This window comes from Typopeltis vanoorti, chromosome 19, assembly GCF_054136105.1.
Source record: "Typopeltis vanoorti isolate ZY-2024b chromosome 19, IOZ_Tvanoo_1.0, whole genome shotgun sequence".
Lineage (NCBI taxonomy): Eukaryota > Metazoa > Arthropoda > Arachnida > Uropygi > Thelyphonidae > Typopeltis > Typopeltis vanoorti.
In genome coordinates this window covers 73,369,875-73,384,016 of record NC_143567.1, presented here as the reverse complement: position 1 = coordinate 73,384,016, position 14,142 = coordinate 73,369,875, and the positions used below count along the sequence as shown (strand labels likewise).

The 14,142-nt window shown below is 36.3% G+C and overlaps 1 protein-coding gene across 3 annotated transcripts in view; it reads right to left on the bottom strand.

Annotated features, from left to right (window-relative positions):
* The window catches only part of LOC150096246 (afadin-like), a 512,466-nt gene that overhangs the window by 315,339 nt on the left and 182,985 nt on the right, over positions 1–14,142 (bottom strand). For all 3 annotated transcript variants that reach the window (XM_090409377.1, XM_090409378.1, XM_090409379.1), the window contains exon 13: positions 399–639. In XM_090409377.1, the coding sequence (XP_090265503.1) occupies positions 399–639 (241 nt within the window). The remainder of the gene's footprint in view (positions 1–398; positions 640–14,142) is intronic.

Below are 14,142 nucleotides of genomic sequence, written 5' to 3'. Positions count from 1 at the left end.
TTAAGTTTTTCATGTAGCACTATCATAATATCCTGTACATCCCTTGAGGGTATATGTCAGAAATTTGATGATGATGATAAAAACTAATAAATTTCTGTGTTTTATGAACCAAATCTTCAATTGTTTCTTGAATAGCTGATTATTTGTATACTAAACATTCGGTTAATATACATTAAATCTCTTTTCCAAGATGAATAGATAATTGCCATGACTACAATTATGATATTTTATATTTAAAAAAAAAATTAAGGAATTCTATTAGTAAGCAATTTCAAAAGTATTATTTTCACAGAGAATTTCAGATATCTACTGAAGAGTGAAAGTATTTAATTTAAATGCTATTCCCAAAAAGATCACAGTACTGTCGATATCAAAAAAAATTATTAGAAAAAACTTACCAGTAGTACCTTCTTCTTCACTCACATCTTCACGATCTTCCAAAAAAGCAGGCATTGCAGTCTGCAATTCTCCTTGCTGACATGTAACTAAACTACGAAATGCTAATTGAACACTCTCTGCAAGCATATCTTGAGCATCAAGCGTATAAGCACTTAAATGGCGATCTTGCTTCAGAAAGTGAAGTAGCTCTGATGCATTAGCCAACCAAAAGGCTAAGGCAGATGCATCTCGATATCGGTCCTGAAAATAAATTTATTTTTCTCAGTCAATTTTGACTACAAAAAATACTAATTTAATAAACCTGCTCACTATACAAACTATAAAAGACTCCCATAGCAATGCTAATCTAAGGGAAATTTCACAATAGCAAATAATTCCTTTGGCTTCTCTGAATTTGCTCTAGTGAGAATTGACTGTATTATTGCAAATTTGTTTTATCAAGTTTTCAACACGAAACTCTTCTATATGAAGCACAGCATTTTATGATTACTCTAATAATAATCTTAAAAGATTATACCCACTTGCAAATGATTTTCTTTCATAAGTTATTAATTTGGCAATTAAGATCCTCATGTAGAGATATCCTCAAAAACACACAAAAGATTAAAATAAAAAATTTGCCTTCACTCCACAAAACACCTAAGTTAAATTTTAATAAAAAAGTAATTTGTGTTTCTGTTTTCTTTTCAAGGTGAAGTAAATTAACAGAAGGAAAGTTGATGAATGGAAGATTCCATCTTTCAAGCACATCAGCCAAATCCTCATCTATGATTCTGAAAACTTCAGAAATTAGATTTCAAAGGACATGAATTCTGATATTAAACCCTGAAGCATAGAACTTTATAATTTACAGCAAATTTAATCTTGTGGAAATCAACTGCAAGCTATATAGGTTTGAAGTTCAAAAAGAATTATCAATTTTTTCTGGTTTTGAAGATGTACTGAATGAAAAAATTCGTTCTGTCACTCTGTGTATTAGAACCTTTTCTGGGATCTGCTTCTCTCTCTCTCAGGCAAAACAGTCACAAGGATAAGTGCAGAAAAATAATTTCTACAGACTTATAAATTTAACTGGTAAGAACTTGCTCCATTTAAATATCAACTTAGTTTTGTTATTGGACTTCATCTTATCAAATTTGCCTGTGTATCTGTGGAAATCATTACAGTTCAGATGAAAAGTAGTTCATGTACTTAAAAACTGTTAATTTCACTGCAATAACTTATAGCTAATAGTAAAAGCAAATACATAAAAGGTTTAGATAATATACTTATGCTTATTTAAAAAAAAAAATTTTCATTTTGTCTAATAGTACATGTAGCATTTTGAATAATATAGATCACAAGGAAAACAAATAACAAGCACATAGTGAAAGTTTTTTTTAAAAAAAATTTAATTTAAATTGTAGAATTACAGTCTCCCAGTGTTTGCAAGTTAAAACTGACCAACAGTTTTTCTTTAACTACATGCAGGATGACAACAAGCACTGCCAATCCACTTTATCCATATTGGTTCCTAACTATATGATTTTAGCACTCTCTCCATTTCATTGTGTTCTACTAAGACTGTCCATAGTGCAAAGTTTATATTGCAAGGTATCCTGCTGTATACTTCATCTACTGATAATGGGTTGAACTTCCTCTTTTGGGGAGCAGATAAATCATATTTATAATAATTCTGATTTATAATAAATAAATCATATTGGTTTATTAGTGGTTTGTAATTCATATTTATCTTTTTTTTAACAGATAGATACTCTTTGCATGTAAGATACTACTGCTGTTTTCACGTGATCTAGCTGCCCTCTTCTTGTAAAGATATCTGCGTGACTGATATTTATAGGAAATATGCCACAGTGAAATAATTATTAATTATAAGTATTTCAATTTATGCATCATAAAACATCAATGTAAAGTGGAAGAATAATAACAGACGTGAATACAGAAGAACAGAAAAGTGTGTATATTATATAATAGAATTCTTCTTCCAATGAAATCAATTTAATTAATATATACATAATTTTTTAATACACACACACACATCCCAACAGTGTTTATCCTGGCTGCTACAATCATGCAGCAGCCATAATGAATTGCAGCCAGATTGTGATAAAACAATCTGGCTGCAATTTAGTGCGCATACACATGTGTGTGTATGCGCACTTGTGTTTTATACGTGTATGTATATTTTAAAAAAATATCCATTAGCTGAAACTTAAATCGTAACAATTGCCTTTCTATTCCAAAAGTTTGTGAAAATATTATTCTCAGAGGCCAAAGTAGTATGAGACTACCAGGATCCCCCCTTTCTGAATGTCCATAGATTGCACCTCATAACAAAAATGGCAGCAAGGCACTGAATCTCAGTGATAGGGATCTGGAAGACAGGACAATAAAAAAAAAGACTCAGAAGTAGTGAAGAATATGGAAAGAAAAGCAAAGAGAAAGAGGAAGAATGAAAAGGGCTAGTACTGGAAGGTCCTCTCCAACATGAATAGGTGCCTCAACACACTGTTATTACAGAAGAATTGAACTAGTGATCCAGTATCTCCTCCATTTGAGGGCATAACAATAAAGCAGTTTTTTCACAGGCTGGCTGCAAGATAATATATGGGACCAAACCCAAATGGTAATGTCTCTGGAGGCTACTTGATCAGCTGGCAAATAATCCTGCTCATTCAAACCTGCAAATAATCCAAGGCCATAATTGGACTGGAGTTTAGACACTCCCTGTGTGGAAATTACGTGCACAAGTCCCTCATCTCAGCATCAACACTAACATGAAAGATTGTACATAATCATTAGCATCACAGCAGATAAAAAATCTCCAATAAAAAATATCTTGGTCTTCCTCTAAGACTCAGAACAAAGACCCAGGCCTTGTTTTGTTAATCTTTCCTCTCCCATTCTGCTTAAGTGACCATACCACCTGAGATTAGCTCTGCTAATGCATTCCTGGATGCTGACAATATCAAGTTCTTTCCTAATATCTTCGTTTTTAATATGATATTGCCATTGATGCCATTTGTTCATGCCCCTAATCTTTCTCAGGGCTCTCATATCTGCAGTATCTAGTCTGTAGTCAATTATTTTACTTCTAACCCAGCTCTCAGATCCATAAGTTAAAATTGGTTTAAACACTGTCTTTTATACAGCTAATTTAGTGTTTTGGCAAATTTCTCTCTTATTCCATATAAATTTATTCAGTTGATTTCCTACCATACCAGCTTTGTTGATTCTATTGTCTATTTCCATATTTACAGGCCCCGGCGAGAGGGAGGGACGGAATGGGCGAATGCCGCAGGCAGAAAAATAAAAGGGCGGAAAACTTACAGAGTTTATGTTACATTTATGTTGGAGGCAGAAAAAATTAAAAATAAAAAAAAATTAAATTGGATATATCATATATTTAAAAAATATTAAATTTATATATACATATTTATAAAGATAATTATATTTTATTCTAATTATATAAGCTCCGATTAATTATTTTTATTTTGATAATCCCTGGGACCAGTACCATCGACAGGGTGTAGCATACAGGCAGCCTGCCTCAAAGCGCTGCTTAATAAGGTTGCTTGTTCAGCCATATTACGGCAACAAGATATTTTACCAAAATAGCATTTAGTCTACCAAATTAAAAAAAGTGCCATTTTCCATTGACAGTTAAATATGTGCTTATTATATTTTATTAATAAAAAAATTATAGTCATACATACTAAAACTAAACATTTTAGAACCCACTTATTAGATACTTAAGGAAACAACCCATAAAGTATCATACGATGTGAATTTCATACACTTTTATAGTCTATATATATATATATATATATATATATTGTTGAAATTAGGATTTACTCGGGATGTATACATTTATAAAAATAAATGTAACTGACTAGAACCCGAGAAAGTATAACAAAAACCTTTAATACATCACAACTAGTTTCATCGGTGATCCGACTTCTTCAGGTGAGAAATAAAAACATAAGACATAAAATAACACGGTAAAAAATGAACTTTACAGCTTAATAAAAAGCAGAATAATAACAGTCATATTTGAATAGGTGACCGCGTGCTACCGTTGGCATGAGTAGAATGTGTGCGACAGCTAATTTTTGAGCGCCAGTACTGGATTACTGCGCTATGGGAATCGGGTAAATTGTAGCTAAGATTATTGTTTAAATGTGAAGGGTCCAGAACTATTTCTTTTGATTCGATGATTCTTCTTTCGAATTCATCCTTGCAAATATATAAATTAGTAGTGCGTTCCCAATCAACTTGATGTGGCTGTTCTTCAAGGTCAGAGTTTGCCGAGAAAAGGACATGACTGGAAAGGGCGCTCGCTCGTGCTCTACTGTAGGAGATGTCACGTCTATGTTCCCCAAGACGAAGTGAAACAGATTTGTCTGTCTGGCCAAAATAAGGTCGACCACAGTTGCACAAAACTTTATAAACACCAGGAAAATGCAGATGGTTGTGTTTTGGTTTTGGTCGACTCAGAAAAGAACGAAGTTTTGGCAGCGTAGTATAGTCGGTCTTTATGTTGAATTTTTTCAGAATCTTAGCTAGTTTTGGGGTAAGAGTGCTGATAAAAGGCAACTGTATATGAGTGATAGGGTTGGAGTCATCTTCTTGTCGAGGATGTTGGCGTGGTCTCAAGCGTTTAGTGATGTTACGAGACGAATATCCATTATTTAAGAAGGTGTTTTTCAGGAAGTTAAGCTCTGTTTGAAGGTCTTCTTCTGTGGAAATGAGACATCTTGCTCGATGGGCGAGGGTGGAGATGATGCCCAGTTTCTGAGGTGGGAAGTGATGAGAAGAACCATGTAAATATCTATCAGTGTGGGTGGTTTTTCGAAAAATTGAAAATTTAAGACAGTCAGGAAATCTACTGATCTTTAGATCCAAGAAGGGGAGAACGCCGTTAACCTCTAGTTCAGATGTGAATTTAATGTTTTGATGTTGGTTATTTAAATGGTTTAGGAAGTTTTGCAGTTCCTCTAAACTATGTCCCCAAATAAGGAAGACGTCATCGATGTAACGTAACCACAGTTTAGGTTTCAAAGTAGAAAACCTTACACTCCAACATACTGACATAATGGTCAGCTTTGACGTCTCCTCCTTATATACAAATGTCCCACTCAAGGAAACTTTAGAGCTAATCCAAGCTAAATTTTCTCCCGATATCTCAGCCCTATTTCAGTTCACAATGAACTCAGGCTATTTTGTTTGGCAGGGAAAATTCTACAAACAAATGAGGGGACAGCCATGGGTTCACCACTCTCCCCACCCTTGGCCAATTTCTTTATGGAGATGTTTGAAGAAAAAGCCTTAGCCTCTGCCCCACAAAAACCAACCATATGGCTTCGCTACATTGATGATGTGTTCGCTATTTGGCCACATGGCTCTGAAACACTCCTCTCCTTCTTAACACACTTAAACAACCAACACCCCAGAATCAAGGTTCACCCTGGAAAAAGAGGAAAACAACAGCCTCCCTTTCCTAGATACACTAGTCACCCGCCAGCATGATGGAACCTTGGTTTTCTCAGTTTATAGAAAACCCACCCATACAGGCAGATACATTCACCAACAATCTCTCTCCCACCCACAACAATATGTAGTGGTGAAAACACTATACAACAGGGCTAAACTGATCTGTTCTAACGACATGGCCCTAAACACTGAACTAAATCACATCCTCAACACTTTCTCAGCCAATGGCTATCCCCCAAAAAAATCCAAAAAATATTAAAACCTACAATCCACAGCCCTCCCCCATCCCCTCCACAACAAGGATTATTCTAAATCCATCACCATTCCCCACATCCGAGGCATCTCGGAAAAAATCGCCAAAATTTAAAAAAAAAATGACCTGACCTCCTGTTATAGACCTTACAGAAAATTGGCATCCCTTATCCGCTCCACCAAAGACAAACCACTTCCCCTAGATCTACCTGGTGTATACCAGGTGCCTTGCAGTTGTAAACTGTCTTACTTTGGCCAAACAGGCAGGACAGCGAATATCAGAATTTCTGAACACAAGGACGACATCCGTTTTCACAAGTACAGCCATTCTGGTCTTGCAGACCATGCTCTGGATTCACGCCGCAGAATACGGTGGAAGAAAGCTACAGTAATACACCATAGCAAATACAAATTCGAAAGACTATGGAATCAGCCTCAGCCCTAAGAAACTCTCTAAACCTCAACAAATTTGGATGTATGTGACTGCCCCAAATTTGGGAGGCTTACATCAGCAGACCTTCAGCCCAACGGCCAAGAACGCCTACTTAGCCTGCTAGAGGGCACCATCAGGACTTTTAGGAGAATAATATCTTCATCTCTTCATTCTCAGTCACCGTGTTGTAGTGACGTGCACGTGCCTTTTTTTGCAAGTTCCTTTTGAAAATGGCAACGTGATATCCGAAATATCGGAAATATTTATTAAAGTGTAATTTAATTTATATTCATATCTACGTTGTTCAATTCCTTAAGTAATTTAATAATACATTTTTACTTAATATAAATAATTTATCATTAATGAGAGGAGTGAAATTGCTTATTTCTATATCTGCTATATTGCTCTCTTTTGTGTGTTTTATAAATCCAGTCTTTAACCAATGATCCATACTTTAAGAATTTGAAAGCTAAAAAAAATTACCGTATTTACTATAACTCACACTTTTTTCCCAAAATTAAAGCTAAAAAATCGTGGTGCGAGATATATGTAGGGATTTTCGGAAACAAGTTTTCAGAAAAACACAACTGAAAATGGGTATGACTTACCAAGAAGCTTCTATTCTCCATCACTTCTTCTGTTCTCTAGAGTGGTTTCGTTGTGTGCAAAGTTATCTACCCAAATAGAGTCATCGTCTTTCCCATTATATCAAGCAAAAATTACCAGTAATTTAAGACTTGAGATATGTAATGAACAATCCTTGACAAATTATTAATGAGAAGTGAAAGATGTGCTCGATTGTAGGCCAATAGAGAAAGAACAGCTATAAGAAGTGCATATGATTGGTGTAGTATTAACAAAAGATCGCACGACCCAAACAAAAAGCAAGCTGATAAATGAATGGAAATGCTAATTCTCTTAAACCGATTTTTCCATAATATCTGAAATACATTTACTATATATTTCTTAGTTTTAACACGTTCATGGTGAGGGGGGGGGTAGTGTTAAGCAAAACCGTATGTTGCACTGGCAACATGTGATTTTGCTTGAGTCTGTACAGCAGTTTCTGTTGAAGGGGAGATGTGATTCATTAGTTAGTGTTTATATTCCTAGTTATCTGTAATTGTACTATTTGTTGAGAAATATTTTACACAGTCTGCAAATATATGTGAACCTTATTCAGTGACATGATAAAACTAATTGTTTTTCATGTTTCTGCAGTATAGTTGCTGTTGTGGAGGGCATATTGTTTACTGCAGGAGCGAGTTATCGCTCCAACGTGAAAGTTGGAGCGATAGCGACTTGCAATTTGAGTAGGAGAATTCATTCATAATATAATTTAATATACTGTGTATATATATATATATATATATATATATATATATTTATAAAAATAAATTTAACTGACTAGAACCCGAGAAAGTATAACAAAAACCTTTAATACATCACAACTAGTTTCATCGGTGATCCGACTTCTTCAGGTGAGAAATAAAAACATAAGACATAAAATAACACGGTAAAAAATGAACTTTACAGCTTAATAAAAAGCAGAATAATAACAGTCATATTTGAATAGGTGACCGCGTGCTACCGTTGGCATGAGTAGAATGTGTGCGACAGCTAATTTTTGAGCGCCAGTACTGGATTACTGCGCTATGGGAATCGGGTAAATTGTAGCTAAGATTATTGTTTAAATGTGAAGGGTCCAGAACTATTTCTTTTGATTCGATGATTCTTCTTTCGAATTCATCCTTGCAAATATATAAATTAGTAGTGCGTTCCCAATCAACTTGATGTGGCTGTTCTTCAAGGTCAGAGTTTGCCGAGAAAAGGACATGACTGGAAAGGGCGCTCGCTCGTGCTCTACTGTAGGAGATGTCACGTCTATGTTCCTCAAGACGAAGTGAAACAGATTTGTCTGTCTGGCCAAAATAAGGTCGACCACAGTTGCACAAAACTTTATAAACACCAGGAAAATGCAGATGGTTGTGTTTTGGTTTTGGTCGACTCAGAAAAGAACGAAGTTTTGGCAGCGTAGTATAGTCGGTCTTTATGTTGAATTTTTTCAGAATCTTAGCTAGTTTTGGGGTAAGAGTGCTGATAAAAGGCAACTGTATATGAGTGATAGGGTTGGAGTTATCTTCTTGTCGAGGATGTTGGCGTGGTCTCAAGCGTTTAGTGATGTTACGAGACGAATATCCATTATTTAAGAAGGTGTTTTTCAGGAAGTTAAGCTCTGTTTGAAGGTCTTCTTCTGTGGAAATGAGACATCTTGCTCGATGGGCGAGGGTGGAGATGATGCCCAGTTTCTGAGGTGGGAAGTGATGAGAAGAACCATATAAATATCTATCAGTGTGGGTGGTTTTTCGAAAAATTGAAAATTTAAGACAGTCAGGAAATCTACTGATCTTTAGATCCAAGAAGGGGAGAACGCCGTTAACCTCTAGTTCAGATGTGAATTTAATGTTTTGATGTTGGTTATTTAAATGGTTTAGGAAGTTTTGCAGTTCCTCTAAACTATGTCCCCAAATAAGGAAGACGTCATCGATGTAACGTAACCACAGTTTAGGTTTCAAAGTAGCTGAGGAAATAGCTTTCTCTTCAAAATCTTCTAGAAAAAAATTAGCTAAGACTGGAGATAGAGGGCTGTCCATAGCTAAACCGCTAGTTTGTTTGTATATTTTCTCTTCGTAGCAGAAATAGCCGGAATTGATGCAGTGAGTTAGAAGAGCGAACACTTTTTTAGAAACCTTGTCCTTAAGAAGACTCAGAACTTCATCTGTAGGAACATTCGTAAACAATGATACGATGTCAAAACTCACCATTCTGTCCGAGTCTAAAAGATTCAAATTTTTTATTTTTGAGATGAAATCTTCAGAGTTTTTGATGAAGGAAGAAGAATTGCCAACTAAATGTTTTAAAGAAGCTGCAAGATATTTAGACAGATTGTATGTAGGTGAGTCAATCCCTTCCACAATAGGTCTTAAAGGGGTGTCAACTTTATGGATCTTAGGCAAGCCGTACAACCGAGGAATGAGGGGATGGAGAGAGCGGAGAGATAGTCTTGTATGTCTAGGAAGTTCAGAAGTTGATTTCAGAAGATTGTTTGTACGGTTATGAAGTTCTCTTGTGGGATCACTTTCTAGCATAGAATACGTATTAGAACTTAACAAGTTGTTCATCTTACAACGGTAGTCAGCTTTGTCTAAGATTACAGTTGCATTCCCTTTATCAGCAGGTAGGATAATAATGTCATTGTTGTTACGAAGTTGGTGTATTGCTTTCCTTTCTGTCTTCTAACTCACTGCATCAATTCCGGCTATTTCTGCTACGAAGAGAAAATATACAAACAAACTAGCGGTTTAGCTATGGGCAGCCCTCTATCTCCAGTCTTAGCTAATTTTTTTCTAGAAGATTTTGAAGAGAAAGCTATTTCCTCAGCTACTTTGAAACCTAAACTGTGGTTACGTTACATCGATGACGTCTTCCTTATTTGGGGACATAGTTTAGAGGAACTGCAAAACTTCCTAAACCATTTAAATAACCAACATCAAAACATTAAATTCACATCTGAACTAGAGGTTAACGGCGTTCTCCCCTTCTTGGATCTAAAGATCAGTAGATTTCCTGACTGTCTTAAATTTTCAATTTTTCGAAAAACCACCCACACTGATAGATATTTACATGGTTCTTCTCATCACTTCCCACCTCAGAAACTGGGCATCATCTCCACCCTCGCCCATCGAGCAAGATGTCTCATTTCCACAGAAGAAGACCTTCAAACAGAGCTTAACTTCCTGAAAAACACCTTCTTAAATAATGGATATTCGTCTCGTAACATCACTAAACGCTTGAGACCACGCCAACATCCTCGACAAGAAGATAACTCCAACCCTATCACTCATATACAGTTGCCTTTTATCAGCACTCTTACCCCAAAACTAGCTAAGATTCTGAAAAAATTCAACATAAAGACCGACTATACTACGCTGCCAAAACTTCGTTCTTTTCTGAGTCGACCAAAACCAAAACACAACCATCTGCATTTTCCTGGTGTTTATAAAGTTTTGTGCAACTGTGGTCGACCTTATTTTGGCCAGACAGACAAATCTGTTTCACTTCGTCTTGAGGAACATAGACGTGACATCTCCTACAGTAGAGCACGAGCGAGCGCCCTTTCCAGTCATGTCCTTTTCTCGGCAAACTCTGACCTTGAAGAACAGCCACATCAAGTTGATTGGGAACGCACTACTAATTTATATATTTGCAAGGATGAATTCGAAAGAAGAATCATCGAATCAAAAGAAATAGTTCTGGACCCTTCACATTTAAACAATAATCTTAGCTACAATTTACCCGATTCCCATAGCGCAGTAATCCAGTACTGGCGCTCAAAAATTAGCTGTCGCACACATTCTACTCATGCCAACGGTAGCACGCGGTCACCTATTCAAATATGACTGTTATTATTCTGCTTTTTATTAAGCTGTAAAGTTCATTTTTTACCGTGTTATTTTATGTCTTATGTTTTTATTTCTCACCTGAAGAAGTCGGATCACCGATGAAACTAGTTGTGATGTATTAAAGGTTTTTGTTATACTTTCTCGGGTTCTAGTCAGTTAAATTTATTTTTATAAATATATATATATATATATATATATATATATATATACACACAGTATATTAAATTATATTATGAATGAATTCTCCTACTCAAATTGCAAGTCGCTATCGCTCCAACTTTCACGTTGGAGCGATAACTCGCTCCTGCAGTAAACAATATGCCCTCCACAACAGCAACTATACTGCAGAAACATGAAAAACAATTAGTTTTATCATGTCACTGAATAAGGTTCACATATATTTGCAGACTGTGTAAAATATTTCTCAACAAATAGTACAATTACAGATAACTAGGAATATAAACACTAACTAATGAATCACATCTCCCCTTCAACAGAAACTGCTGTACAGACTCAAGCAAAATCACATGTTGCCAGTGCAACATACGGTTTTGCTTAACACTACCCCCCCCCTCGCCATGAACGTGTTAAAACTAAGAAATATATAGTAAATGTATTTCAGATATTATGGAAAAATCGGTTTAAGAGAATTAGCATTTCCATTCATTTATCAGCTTGCTTTTTGTTTGGGTCGTGCGATCTTTTGTTAATACTACACCAATCATATGCACTTCTTATAGCTGTTCTTTCTCTATTGGCCTACAATCGAGCACATCTTTCACTTCTCATTAATAATTTGTCAAGGATTGTTCATTACATATCTCAAGTCTTAAATTACTGGTAATTTTTGCTTGATATAATGGGAAAGACGATGACTCTATTTGGGTAGATAACTTTGCACACAACGAAACCACTCTAGAGAACAGAAGAAGTGATGGAGAATAGAAGCTTCTTGGTAAGTCATACCCATTTTCAGTTGTGTTTTTCTGAAAACTTGTTTCCGAAAATCCCTACATATATCTCGCACCACGATTTTTTAGCTTTAATTTTGAGAAAAAAGTGTGAGTTATAGTAAATACGGTAATTTTTTTTTTAGCTTTCAAATTCTTAAAGTATGGATCATTGGTTAAAGACTGGATTTATAAAACACACAAAAGAGAGCAATATAGCAGATATAGAAATAAGCAATTTCACTCCTCTCATTAATGATAAATTATTTATATTAAGTAAAAATGTATTATTAAATTACTTAAGGAATTGAACAACGTAGATATGAATATAAATTAAATTACACTTTAATAAATATTTCCGATATTTCGGATATCACGTTGCCATTTTCAAAAGGAACTTACAAAAAAAGGCACGTGCACGTCACTACAACACGGTGACTGAGAATGAAGAGATGAAGATATTATTCTCCTAAAAGTCCTGATGGTGCCCTCTAGCAGGCTAAGTAGGCGTTCTTGGCCGTTGGGCTGAAGGTCTGCTGATGTAAGCCTCCCAAATTTGGGGCAGTCACATACATCCAAATTTGTTGAGGTTTAGAGAGTTTCTTAGGGCTGAGGCTGATTCCATAGTCTTTCGAATTTGTATTTGCTATGGTGTATTACTGTAGCTTTCTTCCACCGTATTCTGCGGCGTGAATCCAGAGCATGGTCTGCAAGACCAGAATGGCTGTACTTGTGAAAACGGATGTCGTCCTTGTGTTCAGAAATTCTGATATTCGCTGTCCTGCCTGTTTGGCCAAAGTAAGACAGTTTACAACTGCAAGGCACCTGGTATACACCAGGTAGATCTAGGGGAAGTGGTTTGTCTTTGGTGGAGCGGATAAGGGATGCCAATTTTCTGTAAGGTCTATAACAGGAGGTCAAGTCATTTTTTTTTTAAATTTTGGCGATTTTTTCCGAGATGCCTCGGATGTGGGGAATGGTGATGGATTTAGAGTAATCCTTGTTGTGGAGGGGATGGGGGAGGGCTGTGGATTGTAGGTTTTAATATTTTTTGGATTTTTTTGGGGGATAGCCATTGGCTGAGAAAGTGTTGAGGATGTGATTTAGTTCAGTGTTTAGGGCCATGTCGTTAGAACAGATCAGTTTAGCCCTGTTGTATAGTGTTTTCACCACTACATATTGTTGTGGGTGGGAGAGAGATTGTTGGTGAATGTATCTGCCCGTATGGGTGGGTTTTCTATAAACTGAGAAAACCAAGGTTCCATCATGCTGGCGGGTGACTAGTGTATCTAGGAAAGGGAGGCTGTTGTTTTCCTCTTTTTCCAGGGTGAACCTTGATTCTGGGGTGTTGGTTGTTTAAGTGTGTTAAGAAGGAGAGGAGTGTTTCAGAGCCATGTGGCCAAATAGCGAACACATCATCAATGTAGCGAAGCCATATGGTTGGTTTTTGTGGGGCAGAGGCTAAGGCTTTTTCTTCAAACATCTCCATAAAGAAATTGGCCAAGGGTGGGGAGAGTGGTGAACCCATGGCTGTCCCCTCATTTGTTTGTAGAATTTTCCCTGCCAAACAAAATAGCCTGAGTTCATTGTGAACTGAAATAGGGCTGAGATATCGGGAGAAAATTTAGCTTGGATTAGCTCTAAAGTTTCCTTGAGTGGGACATTTGTATATAAGGAGGAGACGTCAAAGCTGACCATTATGTCAGTATGTTGGAGTGTAAGGTTTTCTATGCTGGCTTTGAAGTGGGCTGAGTTTTTTTTATGTGTGATGGTGTGTTGTCAGTATAGTGTGTGAGCTCTTTGGCCAAATGTTTAGCTAATTTGTATGTGGGGGAATCAATGCCATCCACTATGGGACGTAATGGCATATTTTCTTTATGTATTTTTGGGAGTCCGTAAATACGGGGGATATAGAGTTAAATGGCTTTAATCTGTTGGTAACTTCTACAGGCCAAGAAGTGACTTTCTTAAGGAGCCTGTGAAGTTTTCTAATTTGTGAGCTGGTGGGATTGTATGCGATAGGGAGGTTAGTAGCCCGATGTAATAGAAGAGCATTAAGCATACCTGTGTAGTCCTTTTGGTTAAGTAGTACAGTTGCATTTCCCTTATCCGCTTTGGTGATAAATAATTCTTTATTATTCCTCATTTCCTG